Source organism: Apostichopus japonicus, chromosome 13 (assembly GCF_037975245.1).
Source record: "Apostichopus japonicus isolate 1M-3 chromosome 13, ASM3797524v1, whole genome shotgun sequence".
Classification (NCBI taxonomy): Eukaryota; Metazoa; Echinodermata; class Holothuroidea; order Aspidochirotida; family Stichopodidae; genus Apostichopus; species Apostichopus japonicus.
The window spans coordinates 6,569,680-6,583,499 of NC_092573.1; the positions used below are offsets into that span (position 1 = coordinate 6,569,680).

General features: G+C 36.6%; 1 protein-coding gene across 8 annotated transcripts in view; it reads left to right on the forward strand.

Moving 5' to 3' along the window:
* LOC139978485 (uncharacterized) overlaps window positions 1-13,820 on the forward strand; it is a 42,757-nt gene that overhangs the window by 16,866 nt on the left and 12,071 nt on the right. For all 8 annotated transcript variants that reach the window (XM_071988758.1, XM_071988764.1, XM_071988762.1 and 5 more), the window contains 15 exons: window positions 539-602; window positions 870-942; window positions 1,778-1,805; window positions 2,386-2,441; window positions 3,619-3,675; window positions 5,298-5,375; window positions 6,570-6,725; window positions 7,091-7,181; window positions 7,955-8,053; window positions 8,649-8,833; window positions 9,835-9,955; window positions 10,880-10,989; window positions 11,741-12,166; window positions 12,491-12,584; window positions 13,037-13,164. In XM_071988758.1, coding sequence (XP_071844859.1) covers window positions 539-602; window positions 870-942; window positions 1,778-1,805; window positions 2,386-2,441; window positions 3,619-3,675; window positions 5,298-5,375; window positions 6,570-6,725; window positions 7,091-7,181; window positions 7,955-8,053; window positions 8,649-8,833; window positions 9,835-9,955; window positions 10,880-10,989; window positions 11,741-12,166; window positions 12,491-12,584; window positions 13,037-13,164 — 1,766 coding nt within the window. The remainder of the gene's footprint in view (window positions 1-538; window positions 603-869; window positions 943-1,777; window positions 1,806-2,385; window positions 2,442-3,618; window positions 3,676-5,297; window positions 5,376-6,569; window positions 6,726-7,090; window positions 7,182-7,954; window positions 8,054-8,648; window positions 8,834-9,834; window positions 9,956-10,879; window positions 10,990-11,740; window positions 12,167-12,490; window positions 12,585-13,036; window positions 13,165-13,820) is intronic.

Below are 13,820 nucleotides of genomic sequence, written 5' to 3' on the forward strand. Positions count from 1 at the left end.
GTCATCAAAGTCTCCCAGAGGTCATGTAGTGTGGAAATACAGACTTCAACGATCTGAAATATCTAAGTTTCCCATCTTGGTTTGTGTACTCTATGTTACAGTACTGAGAAGTACCCATAGAAAACTGTCCGTGTATCTTTGTGTTGGTGTTTGATTTCATTTGCTTATTGTTACTGTTGTGACTGGTACCCGTAGAAAATCTGTCAGTAATGGTTTAATGGAGAGTCAGGTCGTTACCTGGCCACAATTACTTCACTGCCCCCCATCCCCCCATCCCCCCATCCCCCATCCCCCATCCCCTCATCCCCCATCCCCCTTTTGAGGTCTTCATTTTTTCTTAAGTATATTATCAAAATGAGAATAAATGATCATTTATCCTATACCCTAATTGACCCCAGGGCAGTAGCTCCCTCTTCCCTCCAACCCTCTTTTGTGATGCCTGACCGTCATTCTACCTATCTGTGTTTCTTTGACTTTTGTCGTCTATATTACGGTTCATGTTTTTATTTAATGCTGTTCTTTGATTTTCTTTTGCTAGATGGATCCATCTAAAGAAGACATTGAATCCATAAGTGTGGCAGATGTCAAACCAATGAGACAAGGTGAGTTGTCCTGTGTACCGCTTTCTGTTTAAATTATCTCCAATGCAAGAAATGAATGACAACGAGAACACACTAAGCACCCCACCCCCCTGGACTATTGGTGCGGGCCACCATTTCTGTATATATTTGTACTTGTGTATTTTCTGAATTGATATTTTCTTTGCTAGCTAGTTTATAAATTCTGGTATTCAATTTGGTTCATTTTAAATCACCAATTTTTTTTCATATGCTCTAAAATGCTTCATTTACGGTTACATCTTTCCGCAGTTCACACCCCGACCTTAGCGGAGAGGTCTCGGGCTGCCGGTCTGAAGTACGTGCTGTATCCAAAGATGAAAAAGTAAGACTCCTGATTCTTGTTACCATGGTAATGAGAATTTCTCATTAGATGTTACAAACCTATCCTATGATGATCAGTAACATAAAGTTGTCGCTATTTTGATCTGATTTTGAAAGCCTTCTGCCTCGGTCCATTCAAGGTGCAAGGTTATTGGCTAACCCCTTTCCCCATTGGCAAATTTACAGTATGCATCAAATTTCGAGAAAAGCTTCAGGAATACTGTCAGGGTAGATACACTGGATTGTTCTGTGGCAGTATTTCCATTTTGTCAGAGTCGTTGATAGCATTGCTAACAGGCTTAAGTATTACACTTTGAGTTTTGTTGCCTATTTGTTCCTTTTGGCATTTCACACCAGCATTTCAGGAGATCACCCCTGTGGGATAGTCCTTTGTAAAGTAACCACTTCAAAGGGGCTGATCATGAGTGTCTGTACCTTTATATGAGGTTTTGATCCTTCTTAGGTTTGATCCTTTACCAGGGATCATTGTTGTCTGATCTGGTCTTAAGTCTATATCACTTTGAGAAATAAATGCCTCCATACCGTCTCAAATAGAAACATGGATTGAGCACTGACCGGTGTGATTAAGCCCTAACAGAAGAGCTTTGGGAGCATGTGAATATCTACAAAACTATGTGTATATATATATATATATATATATATATATATATATATATATATATATATATATATATATATATATATATATATAGATATATCTATGGTTGATATTGTCATTTTTAAGTTGTTTGTTTTAACTTCTTAATTGTTACATGAAATTCAGGAAAGATATATAGCTTGTGACTGATGAATACACTTTTCCCCTTTATTAACAGGAAGAAGAAGAAGAAACCTCTGGATCCTGTAAGATATAAGCAATTTTTTAAAGTTATTTTGGGTTTAAATACAATTAAAGCTTGGTTAGATGGATGGTGTTGCCATGGTACAAAATTTTTGTACTGTTTTCTACGTGTATATGGGACATGTTCAGTGTTGATTTTGGAATTAGAGTTTCTTTGTGTAAATATTGGATATCTTTGTAATGAATTTTTATTTGACTGTCCATTCATATAGTCTGTTCAGAGTATCTCTTTTGAGATCCGGCTTTAGGAATCAAAAATGATTTCAAGTTGGTTTAGCATCATGATTAGGCTCTAGAGTAAGTCAAAATATGTCACCAAACAGACTGACTCATTGTTCGATACAGGTGGCAAAAGCCTACAGCGGAATTACGAACTTCCTTACTGGCTTTGAACCTCTGGACATACAATCAGTGTCCATATCCTAGTTTGTTAGGAGTTTTGAATCCCAGTGGAGGCTAGTAACTTTCTCACTGTTCCGGATTTCCCACTCATTACCTTTTCAAACACATATATATTTATATACATATACATATATATGGTTTAAACATGCCTAAGAATTTTTGCTTTTGTTTGCCTTATAGAAAAGATTAGAAGATATTGAATTTTTTTTGAAAATTCCTGCAAGATCACTTGAAAGGTAAAAAGCTAAATCTAACTTACTTTATATGAACTTATTTTGTGTTTCCTGTGTGAAATCTTATTCAAATTTCCCCATATTCATAGTCATGCGTGTCAAACATAGCATGTGTCGTCATACTTCCCTTTAAGTTCTTTAAATATTCATGGTGTATCATTCATATTCATGCATTCTCTTCTTGCAAACATTCATGTGTTCCTGTAAGCCATTCATATTCATTTAAGTCATTCGTTATATTTTTTCCTTAAAGGATGACTTTTAGTCTTTGTTTAGTCTTGATATGTTATAAAAAAAGCGAGAAAAATGAGAACTCTGGAATGCTCCTATAAGGTTTTGGAGATTATTAAGTTAACTCCTCAGTGCAGCCCTAAAGTTAATATATTGTTAATAAATTCTTATAACTGAAACCCAAACATGTTCTTCTAGCTTTATATAAAAAAGATAGCACCATTGGATGACATTCAACACCATTTGTCTTTGCTAAAATGGCAAATTGAAGTTTGTGTTTCATCTGAGGAACTGACCTGATGGTCTGTGCATTAGACTACATAGTCCAGTCACTTTAGTAGATGACATTCACTTGTTTAAATGGTCATTTCGCAAAAATTAAAAGTGTTATAGAAAACAAACCTGGACTGCAGTGTACTAGCAATGTATTTTAAAGGTCCATGAAATATCAAATTTAATTTTGACCCTAAAGCCATCCTTAAATGTTATTCATAATCATGCTTTGTCTATTAATTAATAGATAACTGTAAATCAAACCTTTTTTTTTGGTAATGTGAATGGTACAAAATATCAGAATTTTGGAATTAATTCAACCCAGTGACAGTCATTAGACAAAATATAACTGTTTCCCCTTTATGTAATTTATGTAGCTCTATATCATGATAGCAATAAATACTACCATTTTTCTTTTTCATTTCAGTAATTGTCAACATATTTTTCCTTTCATGTGCCCTTAATTATTCAAATTTATAATATTCTTAATCGTTTGGATATTTGTAATGCACATATTCGTCTTTGTTCAGCTTCAACAACATTCATTAAACAACTTATTCCTGTTCAACGTTCATTAAAAAACTTATTCCTGGTCAATATTTTTTCCTTAATATTAATAGTTAGGTTTTACTACTCTCTCAAGTCATTTGCTGCCCCTCTTATTTTGTTTTTGTAGACGACACAGTTTTGAAGAAAAAAGGCTACCCCTGGAGGAAGAGTTTAAGATGCCCAGGTGAGTTGTCAAACAAATTATGTGTGAATGTATTCCCTATCTGCCTCAGTTTGTCTTAAAGTATGAAGAAATAAAATGTAAAATGTTGTTGTAAAATGTACATAGTAGTAGCCAAGATGGCAATGTACACAAGAGAAGAATATTGATACAGAAAAAAGGGCAAAGAAATAGAAATAAGAGTAACAGGAAGACACCAACGTCTGTGTAGCAAGTACAGACTGACAGAAACAAACTATTAATACAAATCAGCTAGGAGGAGAATCTAGGATTCTCTTACAGAACATAGTTAGATTATGGCCTAGTTTTCTACTTTATGTTTGAAAAACGGTTACTTTCATTTCTGATGTGTGTTAGGTCAGCTGAACGTGGCCAGCTTCTACATATTTCTGTTTGTTATCTGTCTACCTACATGTGATTGTCGGTGTAAAGGTGGTGGCATCTGAGTAGTTGCAATCCATTTACATGAGATTGTCGGTGTACAGGTGGTGGCATATGGACACTTTGTAACCCATTTACATGTGATTGTAGGTGTACAGGTGGTGGCATTTGAGTAGCTGCAATCCATTTACATGTGATTGTCGGTGTACAGGTGGTGGCATATGGACACTTTGTAATCCATTTACATGTGATTGTAGGTGTACAGGTGGTGGCATTTGAGTAGCTGCAATCCATTTACATGACATTGTTGGTGTACAGGTGGTGGCATATGGACACTTTGTAATCCATTTACATGTGATTGTAGGTGTACATGTGGTGGCATCTGAGTAGTTGCAATCCATTTACATGAGATTGTCGGTGTACAGGTGGTGGCATATGGACACTTTGTAATCCATTTACATGTGATTGTAGGCGTACAGGTGGTGGCATATGGACACTTTGTAATCCATTTACATGTGATTGTAGGTGTACATGTGGTGGCATCTGAGTAGTTGCAATCCATTTACATGAGATTGTCGGTGTACAGGTGGTGGCATATGGACACTTTGTAATCCATTTACATGTGATTGTAGGTGTACAGGTGGTGGCATTTGAGTAGCTGCAGTCCATTTACATGAGATTGTTGGTGTACAGGTGGTGGCATATGGACACTTTGTAATCCATTTACATATGATTGTAGGTGTACAGGTGGTGGCATATGGACACTTTGTAATCCATTTACATGTGATCGTAGGTGTACATGTGGTGGCATCTGAGTAGTTGCAATCCATTTACATGTGATTGTAGGTGTACAGGTGGTGCCATCTGGATAGTTGCAATCCATTTACATGTGATTTTGGGTGTACAGGTGGTGGCATCTGGATATTGTTTCATGTGTACATAGCCTTACACTGTAACAGAACCCGAAACTGACAAAGCAAAAAAAAAAAAAAAAATTAAGTTCAAGTGTTAGCTAGATTGCTAACTTATGTACATCTTTTCATTTTAAAGCCAAATACCATGTGGCTGAATGTCACATATGGCTGGCCATAGCATTTAAAATTAAGTGAGAGAGGTATTGTTACGTTTAATTCTCTTTGCAATGATTACCCAACTTTTGCAAGAAGATGACGAATTAAAGGAGAATTAGATAAACTCACCTAATTTGTATTCAAGGAAGTTTGGTAATCATTCTTAATCTGCAGGAGCGTTCGGTTTCCCAGGAGGCCTAGTTTACCACGTGCGCTTAAATTTGATGACTTTATAGCAAAACACAGAGACAGGTAAGCTGATCCTTTCTTGAAAGTTTTCTTAATTTCTAAATATAAAACAAAGTACATTCATCTTCCTTTGATTTATGCACCATGTGTTACTTATAGGACATTGGTGCATTGCAGTAAATAAACCATACCATACTGTACACATCCAATCAGATAGCCTCCCATGTTTCTCTTTAGTATGAATGCCTCTTTAATACCTAAAGAGTCAGTTAGGAATAACCTGACTAGTGCCTGTAGGCCTATACTATTGCCTGTAGGCCTATACTATTGACTAACGAGTCAGTTAGGAATAACCTGACTACCTGCTGTCAATAGCTAGTCTTACCTGCATTCTCTCTCACACAAAACCTAAGCTTGGGCCTTGATAGGTTTTGTATGAAAAGTGTTGTAGACTTTAGCATAATTCATAGAGTTTGCTTTCAGCAAAAAAAGCATAAAAAATTGGTGTCAAGTTTGAAGCCTTTGATGGAGGTGTTTTAACAGTTATGCAACAATTTAACAAGAAATGTATGCTAATATATCTGTGTATGTGGGGTGGGGGTGGTGGGGTGGGGGGAATTGGGAAGGGAGGGGTACAGATCTTGGTAACTTCTAATTTTTAACTCATTTTGAAAGGTCACATGGGTTTTAGTTACCTTGGCAATCGTTAGTAAAGACAAAAGAGAGATGGGAAGAAAGTCCACATAAATAGAAATAATTGTATGTTTTAACTTTATTCTGAAGTAATATGACTTTTGTGATGGATGCAGAAAGACAAAGCAACTGTTTGAAAGTCTGAAATCTGAGCCCTTAGTAATTCTCTAGGTTACTAAGTAAAGTATTTAAATACTCATCATCCTCTAAAAGGGGATACTGAGCGCTGTGTGACTCAACATCATGTATGAATTTAAATACTACTCAAGAAACCCATGAACTCACCATTCATTGTTGGAAAGAGAAGTAGTCAAAGTTTGCATTGATCAGTACTCATGTAGAAAATATATTGCTATAGCATAGATTACACACATGGAGGACCATGTATGGGAATGTTTGGTTACAGAAGAAAAACCAAACATTAAACTTGTTTCATTTTGAGGAGAGATTAACTTTAAAGATAGTGATGCTGGTCTTTGGTATATATATGTCAAAGGTAACTGACATGATCAATACTTAACTTCTGGGTGCGTTTATTATCTTCTTTGTGTTGGTTTTTCACAGGGAAGATACTTCAGACACTAGAGAGTGGGTGCGTGGGATTTGGGACGAGTGGTTCGAGGAGGTCTTCGCAGAGAGTCCTTACATCAGTGATGGTGAAGAAGCAGATGGTGAGAATCACCGTGCCCAGGGGTCCCCTGCCCCAGTACCAGATGAAAAGTAAGTATATATATAAATGGTAGATTGAAGGCAATACAGGTTTCTAAATGTGTTTCACAGGATGTAGTTAACTTTAAAGGATTTAATAACATAGTATTTACTGTTGGTAATTTTATTGTTAATACAACATGGTCATATCTTTAATTTGTGATACTTGAAATGAGAAGAGAAAATGTCCCATGAGGAATAAAATTATATTAAAGATGTCCCATAGGTTTTCCGGAAAGAAAACAAAAGAATACGGACAAATATAATGGTTCTAAAGATTGTTTTTTGTTCTTGAGTGGTAGTTTAGAATTAAAGATTTTTCTTGTAACCATAACACTAGAAGATAATTTTTTTTCTTTTTCTCTTCATTCATCTAGGAGACATTCCATCGCTAGTAGCGTCGTGTCCGTTAATATCGACACTCTGGAGCCTTTGTTAGCCAACGATGAAGACCGCATGGTCTTTGAGGTAAGTCCTTCTCCCTTACAGCAGCTGGTTTGAACCTCACTAGGAAGATTCCGACCACCTAGTATACTCTAGTATACTTCCCATCAGATCTGTCATATCGTCAGTGATGTGCACTCTTTATGCTCCAAGTTTGAGTTTCTTGTTCGACCTTCAATTCTTTTGTGTGCTTAAAGGTAGTGATGACTAGCGCACAAAGAAACTTCTGGTGTCGGTAATCTGACCTAATTTCGAATGAGGTGTATCAGAAGTGATAGACACCATCATCGATCCCAGAAAATACACACACAGCTTGCTACCGTCGGTAATTAGACACTAGTGTACAGCCAATACATACAGGCTGCGGTCAATACCCACACAGTGTACATAGCAGCGATGGACAGCTCAGGTGCAGCTAAAGATAACAAGGTATCACATTTCATTACTGTCTGCATTTTGTAGCGACAAGCAAAAACTTCACTTGCAAGCAATGGAAAGTTAACTTTTTTCAGAGGGCAGCACACGGTTTTGGGTGAGTCTTCAATTTTAAGGGAACTAAGAAGACTTCTCAAACTTGCATCAGTAGCAACTACATCGACGGCGTTGATCGTCTGACAGCGTTAGGACTCGAATCAAACCGCTCTGTTGATAGTAGAGGGACACTGCAAGTATCATAGAATCATCAAAAGGATATTTATATGAAACAATTCCTCGACGTACAGAACACTATTTCGTCTACCCTTGATATTTTTCAATTTTCCCGATATCATTCTTGACATTCCTTCCCTCTATATTAGGATCTTCATGATGAGGTGTTACGGCTGACTGATGAACTAAACAAAGCAACCAGACCACTTCCATTTGATATAGCCCGCAGAGGTGCCCTCTACCGCAAGGTAAGCAGAAAAGAGGACAGTTTCTGTTGCTTTTGTAATCAAAGGTGAAAATAAGCTGTAAGAGACGGGATGAGAAATTATGTTTGTCATGTGATCTGATGATGTATTACTTAATTGTTAGGGCTCAAAGTACTTTATGAACCACAGAGTAAAGTGTCCTGCTGAGATTGTAGAAACTTGAGATTAAAGAAGCTTGAAAAATGATTATACCAAACCTAACTAACAGAAAACAGACTGTCTCCCTCTATTTGTCTTAAAAACAATCTAAATTATCTACATGAACAGCAAAAGTCAAAAAGTGACGATTTTGAGTATTCAATGAGCAATACTTTTATTTTGTTTGATGAGGGAAATTTGTTTTGTGGTGGCAATGTTGTTTATTTATTTATTTATTTAACATTAGCTTTGTATCTCCTCACAAAGATAGTCTAAATCTAGTACTACCTGGTGTTCTTTCTTCACACGTTGGAAGATGCTCTGACCTCTTGGCAAAAGCCTAATACTTGCATTCAATGACCTCGACTGACCGGTTGGTGACAGCGCAAGATATAACCTTTCTAAAATTATTTATACAATTTTTATTTTCTAATATTAGATGGGAAAGATTAGCAATGCCTGGGATGATTTGAATTTAGCTATAGAGTTAGAGCCTCAGATGTTAGATGCATACTGGCATAGACACCTGCTCTACCTGTTGAAGGATAAACCTCTCAAGGCCCTGGAGGACCTGAATATCATCCTCAGAATCAATAAAGACCATGTAGGAGCTTACAAGTCACGGTAAGTAGACAATATACTCCTGCTCTCACAACTCATAGATCAAACAAGCGAGATGGGGAGCAAGCTTTTAGCCATGTCGCACCGTTGTTGTGGAACAAGTTACCGTCAGAAATACAAAGCCTTACCTCTATCAGCACTTTCAAATCAGTGTTAAAGATGTTTTACTTCATACAAACGTATGGTTAAGTGTATTCAATTGTATTTTTTATTTTGTATACGGTTTGTTAAGCGCATTGAACCCTGGGATTTTGCGTTATATAAGCACCGGTGTAATAATAATAATAATATGAATAGAGACAACAGCACAACAGAGACAAGTCCACACATCTTAGAAAATGAAACAGTCTTTCAGAAGTTCTCCAAAAAACTTGCTGGAATGTCATGGAAATCCCATGAATCAGGCACAGAATGAATTGATGCATAGATGTAGTAAAATAAAAATGAATTGGACAGTAATTTGGCAGTATTGCAAGCAATGTTTTTTCAGGTTAAACTGAGATTCAGAGGTTCAGACAAATTATAGGGCATAGAGTGATAGATAAAGAAAGAAACAGCAAACCTTGATATGATTAGTTTCTTTACATATTAAACTATATGATTTAGAATAAATCTTATTACCAAGAATTTTTTTTTTTTTCCACCTTGAAATTAACTTGTAGGTTTACCTGTAATTTGAAAATGAAAATATTGTCATGGGAACCATTTTGAAAAAGCTTATATATTTTTATGTTTGACTACAGTATTATTGTCAAAAGCTTTATTTATTTATGCGTTGATTGATATCAAATTATGACATTACTAATAACAATCAATGTAGATAAATAGTACACAAAGGTCATACGAATAATATGTGCAAATAGACATTGCACAAAATGTCAAAAAAGATGGGCAAATGTTGATATACAAGTAATTACTTGGGAGAGGGTGAGATGTTAAGTTTTACGAGATTGATGAAAGTTGGTATGTTAATATATCGATTGTGTCGTTGTTGATCTTCTTAGAGCCGAGATTTTCAAACAACAGGGTGATATTACCATGGCGATAGTCAACTACACTCAGACAATTAAACTGACACCTGATGACTATGAAGCATACTACAAAAGAGCAGAAATGTATGAAAAGGTAAGAAAACCAAACCAACTCTGGTAGCTGAAATTTAAGTTTTGCAATCATATCAAGTTTGTGAGAGAATTAAAGATCATTTTATGGCTTTCCATCCCTGGTGGGCAGTGTCATTCAGGGTTGACCCTTTAAGGTTTGTGGAGAGGTTAAGAGAAGACTATATCATTTTGATGTCAGTAGAAATATCTGAGGTTTTGTTTGCAAAGAGTAACTTGTTTTGTTCATACTAAACACAATCATACTTTCTAAGAAAACCTTAATCTTCTTGGACAAACAGCATTGTCCTTTTGTACAAAAAGTCTACTTAAGAGAATAGAACAAGATTAATTTAAAATATAGGATTTAGCAGATATATTTTTTATTTTAATTTGGTACACTTTGCCCTTGTGGACAAAAAGTCTTCTTAAGAGAATAGAACAAGATTAATTTTAACAAATCAGATTTATCAGATATATTTTTTATTTCAATTTGGTACACTTTGCCCTTGTGGACAAAAAGTCTTCTTAAGAGAATAGAACAAGATTAATTTTAACAAATCAGATTTATCAGATATATTTTTTATTTTAATTTGGTAAACTTTTTTTTTCCATAGATATAGAAATGCTTGGCATATTCACTTCTGTTAAAAGTAGTTGTTTAAGGAAAGGATACATACAACCTACATTCACTGCTGGGTTATGTAACAGGCAGGTATGCCAAAGCATGTGCCTTAGGGCCTCCATAGTTGAGGGGCCTGTGTCAAAAAAACTCCCAGGAAAGGTTTTCCAACTTTATCTCTTTGGATTGTACCTGCAAACCTTAGTAACTTGGGAATTGTAAATAAGGGGGAGCGAGGGAGATGGGGGGGGGGGGCAAAGTGAAGATATGATAGATTAGAGCATTTTGTTATAGAGTATTGTATTTTCATTGTTTCTTGTTGCACAGAAGGATGAAATGCTCCTTGCACTGGAAGATTATAAGGAGGCTAGTCGTCTCATGCCCAGCAGAACAGAGGCAATCTTTAAACGAGGGCTTTATCAGTTCAACAATAACAAGTGAGTCCCACGACTTGCAACAGTCCATGCTTGTATGGATATAAGGCAAAGCGAATGTCTTGTATGCAGTTTTGTATAATTTGGTTAAGAATGGAATATACACCCAATCAGGTTTGTGTATTGAATAAATTAGTACACTATGAAATGTATCCTTGAGACTTCTCCAGCCAGCTGTATCAATTCACAGTGAAAAAGTAAATGTCTTGTATGCAGTTCTGTATTATTTGTTTAAGAATGGGATATACACCCAATCAGGTTTGTATATTGAATAAATTATTATTCGATGAAATGTATCCTTGAGACTGCTCTAGCCAGCTGTATCAATTCACTGTAGGAAAGTGAATGTTCACATGTAGTGCAACCAGCACCATTTTAAGGTTATTTTTTTCTATGGAGATCTACAATGATAAAATCTTTTCCCTGTGTATGTAGATGGACCATGCTAAGGTTATTGTTATCTATGGAGATCTACAATGATAAAGTCTCTTCTCTGTGTATGTAGATGGATCCTAGCTGACATCATAGTACTATAATTAGATTAATAACCAGTCAAATGCATCACTTTAGGATGCGATACTGATCTTGACTTCACGTGTGGACGGTCAGCTACAATATAGTATTAAAAGGCTAAAGACTAAGAACCGTTTTATTTTGCAAACAAACGTAATTACATTTTGTTGTGATGAATCTGTCAGCCAGTGAGAAGAGAGGATAGTGTGTGAAACCTCTTTTTCCTCCCCATCTCATCTAGAAACTGGATGGCCGCTATTAAAGACTTCACCGAGATGCTACTACAGGAACCTAAGAATGCCATGGCGAGGACCTACAGAGGACGGGCTTTTGCCAAACAGGGCATGTACGTGGAGGCGGTAGGGGACCTGTCTGCTGCCATCCATCTGGATCCGCGGAACAGCGTGGCGTTCTACCACCGAGGTTGTCTGCTCCGTAAGGCCAGTCCCAAGCAGGCTCTCCAGGATCTCAGTGTTTCCATTGTATTGGATGACAGCCTGGACAACTTGATGGCGTTCTTCCATCGCGGCATCTTGTACGTAGAGATGGGAAAGCACCGGGACGCCATCAGCGACTTTGAGAACGTCCTCAAGCTGAACAAGCACATGTCTGCGGCTTACGTAAATATGGGACTCATTTACATGAACAAACTGGATAACTACTACAAGTAAGGGCTTAAACACTTTTTTTTTGGTTTAACGTAACCTTTGGGTGTATGCTACGGTGGCTTGATAGAGACATAGGAAAGACAAAAATTTGAGATAAAAAAATGCAATATGTTTGAGATAAAATTTCAAAATGTTTGAGATAACAAGTAAAAATTTTGAGATTTGGGACCCTCCCCCCCCGGCCCCCCCCCCCATGTACCTATTAGGCCACCGTATTATGCACTTTTGTACATTGATGAGTGGTATAACAAAAGATTTTTTTTCTCTTCTTTTTTGGATGCCTTCAGTCTCAATTTTTGTTTTAATCTGCATCTCGTTTACAGAGCGATCCAAAAGTTTACCAGTGCTATAAAAGTTGATCCGACCTATGACAGAGCACTTGTGTGTCGTGGGGAAGCCTACAATAAGATACACAAAGTAAGTTATATTTATGATCTTTTACAATCAACTTAGGATTTCTTCTACTAAAAGTGTTAGCTTTTAGTATTCAGAATGTTTCATATTAGGACAGTTAAAGTGGTGTTAAGAAATGAAAGTAATTTTACCATTCAAAACTTTAAATCCAGCCCTTCTCCATCTCTCTCCTGTCCCTCCCCCTCCCTCCTCACTTCTCCATCATGTCCCTCCCCCTCCCCTCCCTCCCCTCCCTCCCTGCCTCCCTCCCTCCCCTCCCTGGAATCATTGATATCGTATGATGACATAATAAATAATAAAATAAGAACCAATACACAAGTTTTATGTAGTAGTAAATAATTAATCAATCAATCAATTAATCAATAAGTTTATCTAGTGAATGTTTTTTCTGGATATAAATAGTGTCTCTCTCACTATTCTGTCTGTGAATTCTATCTTCTCTGTTTCTCGATCAGTCCAGACATGCCTTGAAGGATTTCACGAGTGCCATTCACCTGAGACCTGATCAGCAACATTACTACATGTATAGAGGCCGGGTCCTGCTCAAGATGAAGAACCTAGAATTGGCAAGTTTCTGTGTCAAGTAAGTTCATTGCACATTTTGTATTTAATTCCATCTGTTGATTATATTTTATATTTTTACTTAGAATCTAATACACTTATATACTTGTGTCATTGAAAGGAAAGAGATGGAGATAGTCTATTGATTCTTAGCTGATACAAATTTAAACCTTAATGTTAGGCATCCTGCACTACCATTGTTGTCATCTTGCAAGAGGGGGGTGGGGTGGGGGGGGCAAGGCTTAGGCAAAGTATTCAGAGCTTAATTTCACTCTACCTCTGCTTCTGTGTCGATCTGTTGTATACGCACCCTAGTCTATTCTAGTCACATGACATTGATACATGATCTCATTATTTCCAGACATGCTTCAGGGCTGAGTCATGGTCTGGGTTCCTCACCTACCCAACAGGCTGCAGTTCAGTCTTCACCCTACATCTGCTTCTGTGTTGATCCTTTGTATATACAACTTTGTCTATGACATTGATACATTATCTATGACATTGATACATTATCTATGACACTGATACATTATCTATGACATTGATACATTATCTATGACACTGATACATTATCTATGACATTGATACATTATCTATGACACTGATACATTATCTATGACACTGATACATTATCTATGACATTGATACATTATCTATGACACTGATACATTATCTATG